Source organism: Myotis yumanensis, unplaced genomic scaffold (genome assembly GCF_028538775.1).
Source record: "Myotis yumanensis isolate MYYU_CA2020_CCGP unplaced genomic scaffold, mMyoYum1.0.hap1 SCAF_2, whole genome shotgun sequence".
In the NCBI taxonomy this organism is placed as follows: domain Eukaryota; kingdom Metazoa; phylum Chordata; class Mammalia; order Chiroptera; family Vespertilionidae; genus Myotis; species Myotis yumanensis.
This window is the reverse complement of record NW_027223753.1, coordinates 26,579,936-26,596,761: the sequence shown is the minus strand read 5'-3', so window position 1 is coordinate 26,596,761 and position 16,826 is coordinate 26,579,936. Positions and strand designations below refer to the sequence as shown.

Sequence of the window (16,826 nt, the reverse complement as noted above, 5' to 3'; positions counted from 1 at the left end):
CAAGTTTGGTATTAATTTTATTCTATTTTCTGTATAACTTTAAGTAGATAAAGGTTTATTTCTACAGGCCTCAGGAAATGGGTAGAAGTCACAGGACAATATCTCTTCCCACCAAAAAAAAAGTTGCATATTTTGGTGTTTGTCCTAGCGGGAAAAACTGAAATTTCTATTAGCAATGCTGTGCAAGATTCTTACATAAAACCGAAAACCAGCCTACAGAGGAGATTGTAGTCCTTTGTTCAGGTGCCTGGACAGAAGCCAAAAGCTGCTGAGCATGACAGGGCAATGGAGACAGTGAAGATGGATGACAGGCACCTAGCATGGGAGGAAGGAATGCCAGATTCCTTAGAATGGTGCGTTTTTCCTTTTTTTCCCCCCTCTCTTTTTATGTCATCTCTAAGAAGGTGCTGGGCAGGGATCCCAGACAAAGAAAGGGTCCAAGACTCTAAATTGGCCTGGGTGCAGGCACTGCCACAGCAGCTGGTACAGGAGAACCTATTGTCTCAGGTTCAGGTGGAGCCAGGATGGAATGCAGAATAAAAGGAATACTTAGAGGAAACAATTTTGCTTGGAATGCTAGATGGCCAAGCTTCAGCCTTTGGTCCAATGCAACACTTGCCTCACTTGTCAACAGTGAAAAATTAGTCTGTTAGAAGACCCAGCTGGAATCATACCAGCTTCTGCTACCTCATGCTCATTGTTAGGAAAAGATTAATTTGTGTGAACTTTCTGAGCTGTTAATTCCTGGGGACTGCTTTGTTCTTCCCAAAAGACTATTGGTGGAATAATCCCCAAAGGCTGAAAGCTGAAACACGCCAGTCCTGGTCTGCAGTTCCGTAAGAGCAGACTGGTGGTGTGGTTGAGCTGACAGGAAAAGGCTGCCCCTTCCTGCAGAAGATAACTGACCTGCTATCCCACCCCAAATCTCAGCCTGAGGTATATTTCAGTGAAGGCAGGTAGCTGTGCTTCTCAAAGCAGAGAAGCAGTTTAAGAGCAGAAAGGTAGAGGGAATCTACAAAAGAACCGTCTTGATACAGATTTATCCCATGGTGTGAGGGAGAGGGCAAAGAACCCAGTGGCACTTCGCTTATCCGGCAATTTCTGTCACTGTGGTGACCAACTTCTTCCCATTCCATAGGGTCTTGAACTGCTCGGGGATGGGGAACTCATTCTGCAAATAAAGAAACAGGTTTAAATATGAGCAAAAAAATAAGTTGGGATTCAGTCTTACACTTTTCTTCCTTTGCTTATTTCCACTAAGCTCTGAGAGCAGGCAAAATGTAGTGAGAGAAACCAAACCCTCCCTTAAAAGGCTATGTCACTGGCACTGCCACCCAAATCTTTTACTAATGCCTCCCCTACCGCTGACATAGTGGAGGAGCACTGCAGTGTAGGAATGAGAACAGAGGCTCCAAAGCCAGCAGGTATAGGTTTGAATCTGTTCCGTACAGTTCACTGACAGTGATGTTGAACAGACTGTTAAGCCTATGAGGCATAGAGGAAAAGATGTATGGCTTCATGGCACCAACTCAACAGAGTGCTGTGCCACATTCTCTTTCCTTCTTACTACCTGAGCAGCTGCCCAACCTAAGGCAGGCAGTTACTGCCCTCCTCGGGAGCGCTACCTCGTGTGACTACGTCACACTTCTCTGCTTAAAGCGTGCGTCGCTGAGTTTGACCCACTCAGGGCAGAATGCCCCTCAACTCACTTTGTCTAATGTAAGAAGTCTTCAGTCCCTTCTGATCTTAATACTAAAAAGATCAAGAAACTTACAAAGTCTCCGCCTTCTGTAGGAATGAGGACATTCATCTCAGAAGATTTGGCACTGACGATCTCACAATCCAAGGAATTCTTGCTCAGATAAACGTGGCAGCCATCTGTTTTGTTGATGGAAATGGTTGGCACTTTACCCATTACCTGCAGAGAACACCAAGAACACTAAGTCCCAGCAGTTGGGGAGAATAACAAATTTATAGGAAAAGCTTCCACTGTTTCACATGATTTAACAACTACATGAAAAGCTTGCAGGTGCACAACAGACACTGGATACTCAGGGCAGGCTGGGATGGGTGCTGGAAAGAGCTCACTCTAAGCCAACTCGGCTTCTGCCACATCCAAAGCAGCTCAGCTTACAGACTTTGTAGAATCAGATTCCCACCACAGCAACATCTGTGGGTCGGCTCTGTGTCTCTTTCAATTAATTCCTCGGGGACCAAAGGAAAAAGCCAAAATATCAAGTTACCTGAACTTTGACATCTCTACTATTGATTATCTCCACAATGCCCACTACGTCATCAAACACCAGACCGAGTTTCTTACAGTTATCTAGAAGAAAGGGAGCAGGTCAACAGTATAACTTTAAAGGAAAGTAATATATTTAAGAATCTTAGGAACAGGGTAGGTATGGTTCCGCCCTCTCAGGCTCTAAAACAGAGCTTGCCTAGGACAACAAGGACTCACCTACTGTAACGGAGTTAATTTTGCCCTTGATGTGCAATGTCGTGTTGACACACTTGTATATGTAAGCCACCTGTTTCAGCTCTGTGTCATCAATCACCAGGTTAGAAACGTTCTCCTGATTTTCCTGTGAAAGAGATACCCCTTTCAGCAATCTCATCGCTAAGCACACACCATCCCAAAAACAGACTATCACAAACTTTCCTTCTTGCAATTTAAGTCAGAACCTTGCATTTATTTGGCTGTGCTCCATTAAAACCCCGTCCACTCCTTGTTACCCGAGTCCCGGAATTATTAACTCACCACTCTCCATTTCTTGCCCTCCAGTTCAAGTAGAGCCGGCTCCTTCTTTGTGGCTGGTTTAGGGGATGGGTTAACTCCTGGTTTAGGTGCAGAGAATGGTTTGGGGCCACTTCGTACTGGACCACTCTGGGCCTTCAGAGCAGGGTTCTTGTGAGTCTTCATGTCATCAGGTACATGTTTTAGGGCTGAAAGAACAAGCTGTCTTGTTTCTGTCCTTCATATCAGGATAACTAACTCAGACTGATTCTTAACAAAAAATTAAAGCCAAAACTAGAGCCTTTGAGATGTTCTCTCAAAAGCAATTTTAGAGAAGCACCTTGATAATTTCTCTTCTACCCTAAGGTTAACTTATATAGTTCCACTCAAAAAGATAAAACATAGCATATGCGTATGTATGGAGAGATTGAGCCCGCAACCTGGGTGTGTGCCCTGACTAGGAATCGAACCATGACCTCCTGGTTCATAGGTTGACACTCAACCACTGAGCGACGCTGGCTGGGCTATTTTAATTTTTTTTTATTTTAGGGAAAATATTCTATAATTACCCTCAACAGGCTAACCCACTCCTTACTCTTGAACATGGCCAATCTACATAACCAATACTGAATGACCTTTTTAGCTCCACCACTCCTGGTGGTAGTAGTTTAAATACTAGATTTTTCGTAAACTCTGCTTGGTTCACTGCAGAAAGAGATTTAATGACTGCATAGTATTTCATCAAGAGGATAAACTACAATTAACAATTTCCCTTACTGTTGAATATTTAGATTGTTATACCATTTAGCTATTAATAATACTATAAAACTGGTCTTTATTTTAGATATCTTTATAAGTAGATCCCCAAAATAGGGCTGTATAATTTAGACTTCTGCCTGCTATATAAAAGTATATACTTTCTCTACACCAACTTTAGGTAATTCTTATTTTTTTTTTTTTTTTTTATTTATTTATTTTTTTTTTATTTTTATTTTTTTTATTTTTTTTTAATTAAATCTTTATTGTTCAGATTATTACATTTGTTCCTCTTTTTTCCCCCCATAACTCCCCTCCTTCCAGCTCCCACCCCACCCTCCACCCTCACTCCCCACCCACTGTGTTCATCCATAGGTGCATGATTTTTGTCCAGTCACTTCCCGCATCTCCCACACCCCTTTTTCCCCCAAGAATAGTCAGTCCATTCCCTTTCTATGTCCCTGATTCTATTATAATCACCAGTTCATTCTGTACATCAGGTTATTTATTCACTTGATTCTTAGATTCATTTGTTGATAGATGCATGTTTGTTGTTCATAATTTGTATCTTTACCTTTTTCTTCTTCTTCCTCTTCTTAAAGGATACCTTTCAGCATTTCATATAATACTGGTTTGGCGGTGATGAACTCCTTTAGCTTTTCCTTATCTGTGAAGCTCTTTATCTGACCTTCAATTCTGAATGATAGCTTTGCTGGATAAAGTAATCTTGGTTGTAGGTTCTTGGTATTCAGCACTTTGAAAATTTCTTGCCATTAACTTTAGGTAATTCTTATGCAAATTTTCCATGACTATTATATATCTGCTGAGGAAGTTAACCCCCAACACAATGTCGTCCCAAGTAGACATGGAAAAAGCTCTGGGGAAAATTGCAGGCCCCATGCCTTGGCACAACAGGGGACTCAGTACATGCCACTTAATAATAAATCACTTTCCTCTAAAGTTGGCTTCCTCCAACTACAATCACCTAATTTCAATTTCTATTTAAGCCAACTCTGCTGTCCCTTTGGGCAACTAAATGTAATATGACACCCCAAATTAATTCTACCATACACAAACCAGAGTTTTGCTTTTCACACTGTCCAATCCCTAGTTGGTAAGGTTTGGCCCAAGCAACTTACTATACCAACTCTTCTTGCCAAAGTACTCACCATGTGTGATGGCCTCCCCCTGATTAATCTGCGCAAACAGTGCCGAACGTGAAGCAGAGTCATCTGACCCTGAACTGGTAGGCATTGGTGGGGGAGGTGGGCCTGGTGGTGGGGGAGGAGGACCTGATACAGCAGAGGGTCCAGATGGCAATCCACACAGTTCTTTTGCCACCGGCCCCTGGAACAATAAACGCAAACAACAGTCATACTCTCTTCCCCTCTGTACCATTTCCAACTGGGTCCTACATGTGTGCAGGATACACAGGATACACCCCTGATACAGTGATTAATACTAGTCAAGCTATCCAGTAAAGCTTGATTATTCCTTCCCACCCTTTCTAAGATCCAACTCAGCTCTTTTCACCCTTCACATTTTTTCTTTGGCCTCTAATCCAACTCTAAACCCATACTTCTAAAAATCTACTTAAGTGTGTCACCACTATTTCAGACTCAACAAGTCCAAGACTGAGTTCTTCATCTCCTGCCTGCTCCTCTACTTGTCTAATCACCACCTCACCTCTATCTCAGTGAAAGATATCAGCTCCCACGCTTGGCTGTTCAATCTTCCTTGAGTCTTGCAACCCCTCAACCTCATTAAATCTTCCTTGTATTTTGATTACATTTCCTACAAATTCTTTTGTAGCAGCCCCCCCTAGCACTAGGAACACTTTCAAAGTCTGCGCATTTGTCCTTATCCCTAACCTGGAAACTGAGGCCCTCTTAAGGGCAAATCTGATCATTATCACTTTCTTGCTCAAATATCGATTATAATTATCACCTATTATGAAGTCTAAAAGTCTCAACCTACTTTCCCTCCCTGCCCTTTCTCCTAAAAGTCTGACTATCTTTCCTTATTGAAGTCCGAGATGACCCATTTTTCTGTATTTACTTTAAGCTTTGCCACGTGCTAGTTTCCCCATTTCCCCCACTTCTCACTGCCTTAGACTTGCAAAAAGTCTCAGACCAGAATATATCCCTTCAGTACAATCTCTCCCAGTGAGAATCATTCCTTCCTCATACTCAGTAGTGTAAGCATGTCAAACTCGTGGCCAACGAGCTACATGCCTCATTTATTTAAACCCGCCGGCCACAACTTTGACATGCTTGCTGTAGTGCATCTTTATTATAGCATTTATTTTGATGATTTATATTGGGGTTTTGTATCTATATTTTTAAGCCTCAAGAGTGCTGAAATAATGTAATAATTAATCTGTCTCCCCTCCATTCCACTGTTCCCCACTCATGTTTACTGAAATTGAACAGAAATGAATATTTTGACTCTTGCTTCCTTTAGTCTTTCTAATTTTTCCCTTTCCTTCTCCTTTTTCTTTCTACCCTCCACTGAAAGACTAACATTGCTCTGGGACCTTGGTAGTGCCAAAGTCTAAGAAACCTGTGGACCCCATCCTGGGTGAGTAAAAAGGAGGAGGATTCACTGACCGTTTTGCTCCAGGCCAGTCCGGTGGTGTGGAACTCTTTAATGTAAGCCTGCAGCTCTGTCCATATACTCAAGTAAGTTTTAACCCAATCCACATGCTTCTTATCCCTGGAAAAATGAAAGCACTCATCACGGGCAGTCAGGGTACATTACAATAGTGATTCCAGAATCCTCTCTGTGAGCTCACATCCTCCTGCCTGGTGTTCCTTAGGCTATGCTCAATTGTAGCTTTTCTATCATCACTGAGTTTTTCTTTTCTTTTTTAAACCTATTCTCTAACCAGACCAAAGTCCATTAGGATAGGCACTTAAGATTATATCTTTCTCTTATAGCAGTATTATTCAAACTTTTTTTTAAAAAAGTAGTACAACTGTTGCCAGGCCAGTGTGGCTCAGTGGTTGAGTGTAGGTCCATGAACAGTTCGATTCCAGGTCAGGGCATATGCTGGGGTTGTAGACTTCATCCCCAGTTGGGGTGTGCAGGAGGTAGCTGATAGATGTTGAGGTTTCTTTCTCATCGATGTTCCTATCTCTCTCTCCCTTCCTCTCTCTAAAATCAGTTAAAATATATATAGCCTGGCTGGCCGGCATGGCTCAATGGTTGAGCATCAATCTATAAACCAGGAGATCACGGTTCGATTCCTGGTCAGGGCACATGCCTGGGGTTGCAGGCTCAATCCCCAGGTGGGAGGTGTGCGGGAGGCCGCCAGTCAATGATTCTCTCTCATCACTGATGTTTCTATCTCTCTTTCTCGCTCTGAAATCAATTTAAATAAAAACTGATGAAAGTAGTCATTCTGTGCATGAAGCCATAGTAGAGATCTTTCACTGTGAAAGCCATCACTGTGAAACTCTTGGACTCCAAGAAACTTGAGAACTATATGACCTAGTTCCTTATGTCAAAACTAGAGGCCCGGTGCATGAAATTCATGCACTTGGGGGTGGGAGTGGGGGTCGGTCCCTCAGCCGGGATTGTGAGAGGGTGCAGGCCAGGCCGAGGGACCCCACTGGTGCACGATCGGGGCCGGGGAGGGACGCAGGAGGTTGGTTAGCCAGGGAGGGACTGCAGAGGGCTCCAGGACGTGTCCAGACTGTCTTGCTCAGTCCCGATTGGCCGGACCCCAGCAGCAAGCTAACCTACCAGTCGGAGTGTCTGCCCCCTGGTGGTCAGTGCATGTCATAGTGAGCAGTTGAGCGGCCTTAGCATATCATTAGCATATTACGCTTTGAGTGGTTGAATGGCTGACCGGACAACTGGACACTTAGCATATTAGGCTTTTATTATATAGGATATGCACATCCCCCCCCCCCCCCCCCAAAAAAAACAAAAAACTTCCCTTCAGGAGGAAATTGTATTGAAGTATGGTTCACATCTCATCTCTTCTTATATATGAGCTAGAAGACTTTATAGTTATTTAGCATAAGACCTAATTTTTTTCAACTGTAAAGTGAGGGGGTATAATCAAAACATGTGATGCTTAATTACAGGTTGCTAGAAAGATCAAGAAGATGCCTGGTGTTCTGGGACATACTTCACACACATGAAGGCTTACTCCTTCACAAAGTAGTTACTCAACAAATATTGGTTGATTGATGATGAACAGAAGAAAGGAAGGGTTGCCGAAACCGGTTTGGCTCAGTGGATAGAGCGTCGGCCTGCGGACTGAAAGGTCCCGGGTTCGATTCCGGTCAAGGGCACGTACCTGGGTTGCGAGCACATCCCCAGTAGGAGATGTGCAGGAGGCAGCTGGTCGATGTTTCTCTCTCATCGATGTTTCTGACTCTCTATCTCTCTCCCTTCCTCTCTGTAAAAAATCAATAAAATATATTTAAAAAAAAAAAAAAGAAAGGAAGGGTTTAGGTAGCTATGCAGCTAAGTAATAGCTACCTGCAGTCACTCCATACAATGACTCCCCTTACTTAATTCCTGCACTGGCCAGGTAGCCGTCCTCTCACTTTACTTGACTACATCAATAGTTAGAATAATTTCCTAGAAAATCTTACTAAAACTTTTGCCAATGGGCTGTTTGGAAATCCTCAACAAAGGGAAAAAAATCTTACCTAAACAGGCAAATTAAAAGGCATTAGTCCAGCCTTGGCCGGGTGGTTAAGTGAGTTGTAGTGTGGTCCTGTACACCATAAGGTTGTGGGTTCAATTCCTGATTAGGGCACGTATGAGGGGTAATAGATTGATGTTTTTTTCTCTCTCCCTCCCTCTCTAAAAATCAATAAACATATCTTGAGCCCTACCCGGTTTGACTCAATGGATAGAGCATTGGCCTGTGGACTGAAGCATCCCAGGTTCGATTACAGTCAAGGGCACATGCTTGGGTTATGGGCTCGATCCCCAGTAGGGGGCATGCAGGAGATAGCTGATCAATGATTCTCTCATCACTGATGTTTCTATCTCTCCCTCTCTGAAGTCAATAAAAAATATATTTTTTAAAAAAGGGCAAGTTTAGAGCTTTAAAATAAATAAACATATCATCAGGTCAGAATAAAAAAAGGCACCTGTCCATTTATCTCCAGCAAAACCTCCTAAACCTGGAAGGGTACGCATTAGAAAACTTTGGGCCTCTACAAACCCTGAAGAAGCAAAAGTGGAAGGAGAAACACTTCCTGCTTATAAATGCACCTTCTAGGTGCCATTATCTACTAAACTTTCTAGAAAGCAGCCCTGAGACAGGAGAACTAACATAGCAGCCAAGGGCACTACTCCAACAAGTATCCAACTGGGTTTGTCCTTTACCCCTTGAGGAATGGCCGGACTTACACATCTTTGTACTCCTTGAGGACTCGGTTTGTATAAAACATGGCAGCATCATTCATTTCTTTCACATAAGGACCAGGTTTGGGTGCCTAAGAAAGAGAAGCTGTCGGTGACTCAGAGCCTCTCCAGCCCTATCTCCTTACCTTTTTCATCCTATCCCTTCCCTCCCATGGAAGCTGAGCTGCTCACCACAGCTACCCAACCCAGGGCCTGGATACTTTCGCTGACAGCTGACAGGTGATTGAACAATTTGCTGCCTCGGTTCTTCTCCCGAAAGGTTATTGCTTCTTGAATCTGCTCTGAGATCGGAGCCAACAAATCAGAAAGCTTGTTCTAGGAAAAGATGCAGAAAAAGATTCATGTTACAGTCTTTCTATAAAAGCTTTGCCAGCTCTATCCTGAAGGCAAGAATTCTTTATGGACTACAATGAGCATCCAAATAAACTTTGTATTCATTCTGCACAGATTCATATGGCTAAAATAGTGCTCCTCATCTCTCTCTCCTCACAGAGTTCCAACTTCTCAGGCTGAATTTTCATGATTAGGACTCACACTCTGGCTATATCACAAAATTCTACCATTTCAGCCTCTTTTCTGTTCCACTAATAGGAGATACTGGTTCATTCCTGGGCTTTTACTCATAATGGTCTCTTCTTTTTCCATCTATCCAAATGCTCCTCATGCTTCATGAGGAACTGCCCTCCAACTTCAGCCACAATGGCCTCCTACAGCACTTACTGTCAGCATAACCAGCCCAAACTATTAATGATCCCATGCTATATTTCCCCCGCGCCGCCCCCCCCGCCCGCCAACTCATTAATTCTTCAAAGATAAAGGCTTTGTCTTAACCCTCTTTTATAATCCTTATAGCCTTTAACACATTCCTAGCCATATAGCAGCTGCTAAGTAGAGATCTGTTGTCAAATGTAATTAGGGGGTTTGTCATTTGAGCAGGCAGCTTAGTAAAAAAGATGGCTTGTGTTTCTGTGTTTTTATCCTTTCTCTAAAGCTCAGTTTTTCTGAACATCTTAATTCTCAATTCTTAGCAGTCTAGAACAGAAGTCAACAAACTTTCTGTAAAGAGCCAGACAGCAAACATTCTGCAGTTTCTCAATTCTGCCCTTGTAGTGCATAAAGCAGTAATAGAATGAACATGGCTGTGTTCCAAAAAAAAAAAAAAATTCATTTACAAAATAGGTGGCAGGCCAGATTTGGCCTGTGGGCTGTTGTTTGCCAGTCCCTAGTCTACAGCAGGGGAACTATAATAGTGTCTCAACTATCTGATTTGTTTTAGAGAAAAGGTTTAAACAAAATGCTTTAACCATTCAAGACAGATTAATAATAATTAAAGTCTAATATATTTAACATTATCTTACACTATTTTTTACATTATTTAGGCATGCCAAGGGTCCAAAGATTTTAATATAACATTAGCAGGAGTTTTATTGCCCCTCTGCCTAGGAAAGCCAAATGCAAAAAGAAACAAAATTAAAATCTTTTTTTTAAAAAATATATTTTATTGATTTTTTACAGAGAGGAAGGGAGAGGGATAGAGAGTTAGAAACATCGATGAGAGAGAAACATCGATCAGCTGCCTCCTGCACACTCCCTACTGGGGATGTGCCCACAACCAAGGTACATGCCCTTGATCGGAATCGAACCTGGGACCCTTGAGTCCGCAGGCTGACCCTCTATCCACTGAGCCAAACCGGTTAGGGCAGAAACAAAATTAAAATCTTTGGCTCCAACAAAAATCTCAACTTTCTCTAATTCATTTTTATACTTGGCGGCGTACAATTTTGAGGTAGAAGTAGCGTTAAAGGGGAGAAGCAGTACTTTAGAAGTGCCTTTATCTTTCTCCTAAACTCCAAAGGCCTTTCTTTTGCCTCTGTTACTTGTTCTCTGAGCCCATTTCTTCTATAGCTCACTTCTCCTACCTCTGTAACTTTTAAAATAAACTTCCTCTTAAACAAAAAAAGGGAAGCAGCAAAGTCCCAGGGGTAACTACAATCCTAAGTAAAATGACAGAAGAAAAGCTAATACAACTCAATAAATACTCAATGGCACAGTCCCAGAACTGGCACTTTAATTCTGACTCTACTTCTGGATATTGTTGTGATTATACATGAGCCTGGTAGATTTATTTTAGCATGTTGTGATAGCTCAGCAGAAACCTCTCAACTTCTGAACATCAAACCAAAACAAAACCAACTAGTAGTGAACTTACACCTCCTGGCTGCTGGCACTGAGAGGCTGTAACCAAGAGAGCCCGCTCCAACTTCAGACCTGTATGGACCATCTCCGCCTGCCGGAAAGGAGAAGAAACAGCTATCAATGACACATTACAACTGGAGAGGTCCTGATAAGAATAACCTGAAACCTCCACTTCCATGTACTTTGGTAGCAACCTAGGCACTTCACGTTGCTTTCCTCGGGTATTCCAGATTCCAGGGACTGATGGCAGCATTACATGTACCACTGATCCTCTTGAACTAATCAGGGACACATATCCAGGAAATGAAGATGAGGGCTAGCCTTGGATGAAATCAATTGAGTTAGCAACTGCACATGCAGTGTGATATGAAGTTCACTGAAAAAGCCCTTCTGGCCTCTCACAAAAAACAAAAACACAAAAAAACACAGACCCTATTTTCTTAAAAAAAAAAAAAAAAAAAAAAGAGGTAGAAATATAGGCAAAGGTCTAAATTTATGTCTAAAATTCTCAAGGTATTTACTCCTTTAGGTTAAAGCTATTTCTCAAATGTTAGATCAAGATCCATTCAGAGGTAATTAATCAAAATCAATTTAGTGAGCCATAACCAGCACTTTATTAAATGAAATAGAACAAAATAAAACAAAACAGTAAGCACAGTATGTCAGCTTGAAATTATTTCCCCCCAACAGGTAAATGAAAGTGCAGTACGAGTAGTTATAAGGGCTATTTTGTGAACATATCTGTTACAAATATGTATTTTTTTATTGAGGGTCATGGTCAAAAAAAGTTTTTAAGAAACATGGGCTATAAGCACTATTAAAATATAAAATTAAAATAAGATAATATATTTCTTCGGGATTTGCATTTTAAATATAAAAGTGGTACATGTTTTTAAATGCTTTCATATGTTACAGACTATTTAAAGTAAAAATGCAAGCTTCTAATACCCCTATTTAAGGCCCAGTCCTATTCTCTGGAGCTAACACCACTGCCAACAGATGGTTTATAACAGGCTCAAGATAAATCTTCCGAAGATCAAGCAATCAGTCCTGCAGAAGGGTCAGGAAGATCCTAAACATGATTATTGCTTACAATGAAGCACTCAAAAGACTAGAAAGATTTTAGATCCCAAAGAGAGAGACCAACTATATGTATACGAATGTCAGGTGGTGGTGACAAGTAGGTGGCAGCACATGAAGGGAAGTGGGTGGAGAGGTAACAGCAAATGAAGGGAGGTGGGTGGACAGGCACCTGTCATTGCCTACTTCATATTCCTGCTGTGGGATACGTGTGAAAATAACTCATATTAGCATAACCAGTAACTATCAAGCATAGTTTTATAAATGCTAAGTCATGATAGTGACCTTTTTTTAATAAGCCACCATAAGCTTGGTTATAGAACATGTTGGGATGAGACTGGTAGCAGTTTTCACAACAAAGATGAACAGAGCCATAGTTGATGAGCCAAGCAAGTTATCTGTATATAAAAGAAGCCCATATAGAATATGTGATAAAAGCAGAAAAATTTGAGGATGGTTCCAGTGTCTGGACTGAACTCCAGGCATGAGTTAACTAGAAAGGAGCCGTGAGCCTCACAAAGGGCTCTTAAATCAAGGATAAATAGAATCTAAAGAAAGCCATCAGTCTTTAAAAGGGGGGCAAAGGGCAAAACATTCTTACATGTTTCTGCACATCTCCTCCAATCTCTTTACTGATCTTCAAGTATTCTGCCACAGGACCAGCAAGCAGTGAGTCAAATGCTTGCACATAGGGAACTGCTCCTGCTGAAGACAGACACCAATAATCAGTCAGGCATCAGAAAAATGACTTGTTAAAAGGCACTTCCATATAAAAGTGGAGAGGCAAGGCTATACAATGAACATAAGCAGGAAACCTAGGTTCAAGTTCCAATACCTACCAACAAAAACTGGTTGTGTTACCTTGACTAAGTCCTTTTTTCCTCTCTGAGCTTAATTTTATGTATAAAATGAAAATTTAAAAAATGATCCCCCAAGGTTCCTTTTGGCTCTAACACTTTATGACTCAATTGGTGCATATGCAAAATGGCCAATTTGCCAATCATTTTGGGAGAGGAAATTTTAATATCACCTGTCATTTGTCTTACACTGGAGTCATTTTGCAAAAGAACAGGAAACAGCACACAAGCAGGAAGTCTTGTGTTAAAATAACTTAACCACAGGCCTCCCTGCATAAGTCACTTCCTCCCTTATCTGTTCACAGCAATACGAACTACAGGCAATGAACTTTCTAGATTAAGCATTTTGGGAAGTTGGTTCCAAAGGAGAGAATACACTGAGAAAAAAAAATTTCAGACCAAGACACTGAGTTTTCACTCAAAATATTCTGCCGGGCTGTATATTGCTTACCTTTTGGAGCACTGTCTCCGTACCCACAGTGCATGTCAGAGGCATGGGATACTGCCTCTAGGCGGCCCACGGCCTTCTCCAATCTTTCTACCAGATTTTGCATGTCAGCCATAATGCACCACCTGCTGAAACAGATAAAAAGTCATTTATTGTTTTAATATTACATAGTACCTACCTAAGGAGAAGAAAGAATACTTAAGGATGAAGAGGATGCCAATTCTGAGGAACAGAGTCATTTAATAATAAAATAAGTGGAAAAGAAGTCTAGAACATTTGCAAGATCATAAAGACCTCGTTAAGCAAGAGAACTACCCAGGAAAAGGTGTTCACTGAAAGCAAATGTTTACTCACTCAAATACTTACTGAATATGGTATCACAAAATTTTAAATTTAGAACTTAAAAAGTATAGTCACATATCTTGGCTTGTGCCTTCCAACAACTTCAGGGATGGAAGGAAAATTATTACACTCTTAAAGATAGGAAACTTAATTTCAATGAAGTTAAATGGCTTGCCTATAGCCAGTACTCAAATTGAAATCTGGCTCTAAGTTCAGTGGTTTTCCCTACAACATCTTGCTACCTGCATATGAATGCCCAAAACCAAGATGAAGAGGACAGTTACCACGCCCTCAATAACAAAATCTAATACAGGGGACTTGACATGTACACTAACAACTATAAAACAAATAGAAAAAATGTGTAAGGGGACCTAAGAGTGTTGCAGATAGAATAACACAGGATTTCAGAGGGGGCAAGCTGCCATTTGACCCAGGCTTCAAATGAGAATGGATGGGATCTGGAAACACAATAGGGAAGAACAGACACATCCAGAAGAGCTTCTTACAGATCTTCCACAAGTACTAGGATTTTCACAGGTATTGATTTATCTGAACTAGTCTCATTCAGTGTCTAATATTCTAAAAGAAAGTACGTCCACCAGAGAAAGGATCTTCTCTGACATGTTCCCTATTACGTTCTACCATCTAGACCACTACCTGAGATAGGTGTTCAATAAATATTTATCAAGTTAATGAACTGGAAGTATAGCATCCCAAAACTCCAAAGGAACAAGTGTTCTGAAAGCTTCCCATACTATACATACAAATGAGTGCTAAATGTTATCACTAAACATAAAATGCTTGAGACCGTAAGTGATCTCATAAAAATGTGAAATTTTTTAAAAAATATATTTTTATTGATTTCAGAGAGGAAGGGAAAAGAAGAGAGAGATAGAAACATCAATGATGAGAGAGAATCACTGATCGGCTGCCCTCTGCACTCCTCACATTGGGGATGAGCCTGCAACCCAGGCATGTGCCCTAATCGGGAATTGAACCATGACCTCCTGGTTCATAGGTCGATGCTCAATCACTGAACCATGCCGGCTGGGCAAAATCTGTGAAATTCCAATCAAAGCCTTGACTTGGAGGGATTCCATTTCAAAGAATTAATTTAATTAGTTCAGGTAACTGAAGCTGAATGAACTCAACTCCCTTGACGCTGCCTAAAATGACCATAACAACTACAATTTCCCCAAAGATGACATGCCAGAATTTCTCAAGTTAACACATTATCCTCTCTGTGGAAGAGATAAGCAGCTCACAAGATAAAGTATCCCTGTCCATTCTTTCCTGTGTATGGGCTCTAGTCTCTCTGGGCCCGATGACTTCCAGAGAATGTTGTTTAAAAGAAAATCAAAGAAAAAAAACAAGAATGCAAACCAGATAAACCTTTCCATTCCCTGGCCTGGAGACACAGCAGAAGTCTCCAACTCTGTTCTACTCACAAATGGAGAAACTAGAAGCAGCCAATATATTCTCCCTTATGTTATGCTACCATCACTTGAGTTCCTGAATTGCTGTCAATTCTGCATACTCTCCAGGGATAAACATATTATTTACCACACTCAATAAATCCCAGGGGGAAAGGCAGCAAATACAATAAACTCCCAAGCATTAATAGATACCCCCTGTTCTAAAACATGTTCCCTCCATGTTCCCACAATAGATGCTACAGTGTTAAAACAGAAACACAATACAAGTGTCTCTAAAGACTGCCAGGGTTGGTGAAGACTCACCAATCTTAAAAGCTTAATACAGCTTCATGGGATTTTGGCTCCTTTCTCTCCACTTGTAACCTTTAATTGTTAAACAAGCTAGTTCTGCTAAGTTAAGCAGAATGAAAGGAAGGGCAAAACAGCGATCATTTATAGCTACTCTCATCCTACCACTAACCAAATATAGAACAGCACCTAGTTTTTTGTTTTTGGTGAGGGTAGGATGAAACGTGAGATGATATGGGAAAGAATGTCCAGAACTGAAGGGACCAAAAGATACACCTTGTCTCATTGTCTATGCACACATTCACATTCTTTAGGCGCTTGGATCCACTCCCAAACCTTCCACTATCATTATCCAGCCTGCTTGCTGAGTGGTACGGCCACAACCACCTTTGGACTAACAACTCCCAGAGCACCATATCCAGTGCAGGTCATTCTTCTGGGTTTCAGAATTTTAAATCCAGCTTCCTCCTAGACATCTCTACCTAGATGTCTCAAAGGCATCTCAAGATGAAATGTCCAAAACAGAAATAGTCAACTTCCCATCTCCCACCCACACTGTCTCAGTAATCTAGCACTACCATCAGTCACCTGATTGACCAAACTAGTAACCTGGGAACTGTTAGGCAGTCAAGTATAGAGGGTTGAGAGCATTGTCTTTAGAGAAGTCAGACAGATAGGGGTTTGAATAACAGCACTCGTTGGCTCTGTAACTATGAGTGTTATCAAACTTTCTGAGCCTCAGCTTCCTTATCTGTGTAATAGAGACCGCAGTATGAAATCCAAAGGGCTGCAGTGAGAATCAAGAGGAAAGACATGGCCCTATCTGGTTAGGCTCAGTGGATAGAGCGTTGGTCTGTGGACTGAAGGGTCCCGAGTTAGATTCCGATCAAGGGCATGGACCTCGGTTGCAGGCTCAATCCCTGGCCCTGGTCTGGACTATGTGGTAGACAACCAATTGATAAGAGATGTTTCATCTCTCTCCCCCTCCCTTCCATTCTTTCTAAAAATTAATGGGACGCCCTGGCTGGTTTTGCTCAGTGGATAAAGCGTCGGTCTGCATACTGAAGGGTCCCAAGTTTGATACCGGTCAAAGGCACATGTCCGGGTTGCAGGCTCGATCGCCAGTGCGGGGCATGCAGGAGGTAGCCAATCAACGATTCTCTCTCATTATTGATGTTTCTATCTCTCTCCCCCTCTTCCTTCCTCTCTGAAATCAATAAAAATATATTTTAAAAAATCAATGGGAAATTATCCTTGGGTAAGGAACTAACAAAACAAACAAACAAAAAAGA

At 41.5% G+C, this 16,826-nt stretch overlaps 1 protein-coding gene across 3 annotated transcripts in view; it reads right to left on the bottom strand.

Annotated features, from left to right (window-relative positions):
• CAP1 (cyclase associated actin cytoskeleton regulatory protein 1) overlaps positions 1 to 16,826 on the bottom strand; it is a 30,831-nt gene continuing 14,005 nt past the window's right edge. The window contains exons 2-13 of one of the 3 annotated variants that reach the window (XM_070404809.1): positions 13,472 to 13,593; positions 12,765 to 12,868; positions 11,097 to 11,174; positions 9,059 to 9,202; positions 8,873 to 8,958; positions 6,103 to 6,208; positions 4,663 to 4,840; positions 2,762 to 2,946; positions 2,462 to 2,585; positions 2,244 to 2,326; positions 1,775 to 1,918; positions 1 to 1,171 (exon numbers count right to left, since the gene is read on the bottom strand). In XM_070404809.1, coding sequence (XP_070260910.1) covers positions 1,088 to 1,171; positions 1,775 to 1,918; positions 2,244 to 2,326; positions 2,462 to 2,585; positions 2,762 to 2,946; positions 4,663 to 4,840; positions 6,103 to 6,208; positions 8,873 to 8,958; positions 9,059 to 9,202; positions 11,097 to 11,174; positions 12,765 to 12,868; positions 13,472 to 13,583 — 1,428 coding nt within the window. In that variant the 5' untranslated portion in view covers positions 13,584 to 13,593 and the 3' untranslated portion in view covers positions 1 to 1,087. Of the gene's footprint in view, positions 1,172 to 1,774; positions 1,919 to 2,243; positions 2,327 to 2,461; positions 2,586 to 2,761; positions 2,947 to 4,662; positions 4,841 to 6,102; positions 6,209 to 8,872; positions 8,959 to 9,058; positions 9,203 to 11,096; positions 11,175 to 12,764; positions 12,869 to 13,471; positions 13,597 to 16,826 lie in introns of all 3 variants that reach the window. The other 2 variants (XM_070404811.1, XM_070404810.1) reach the window with 2 other exon arrangements.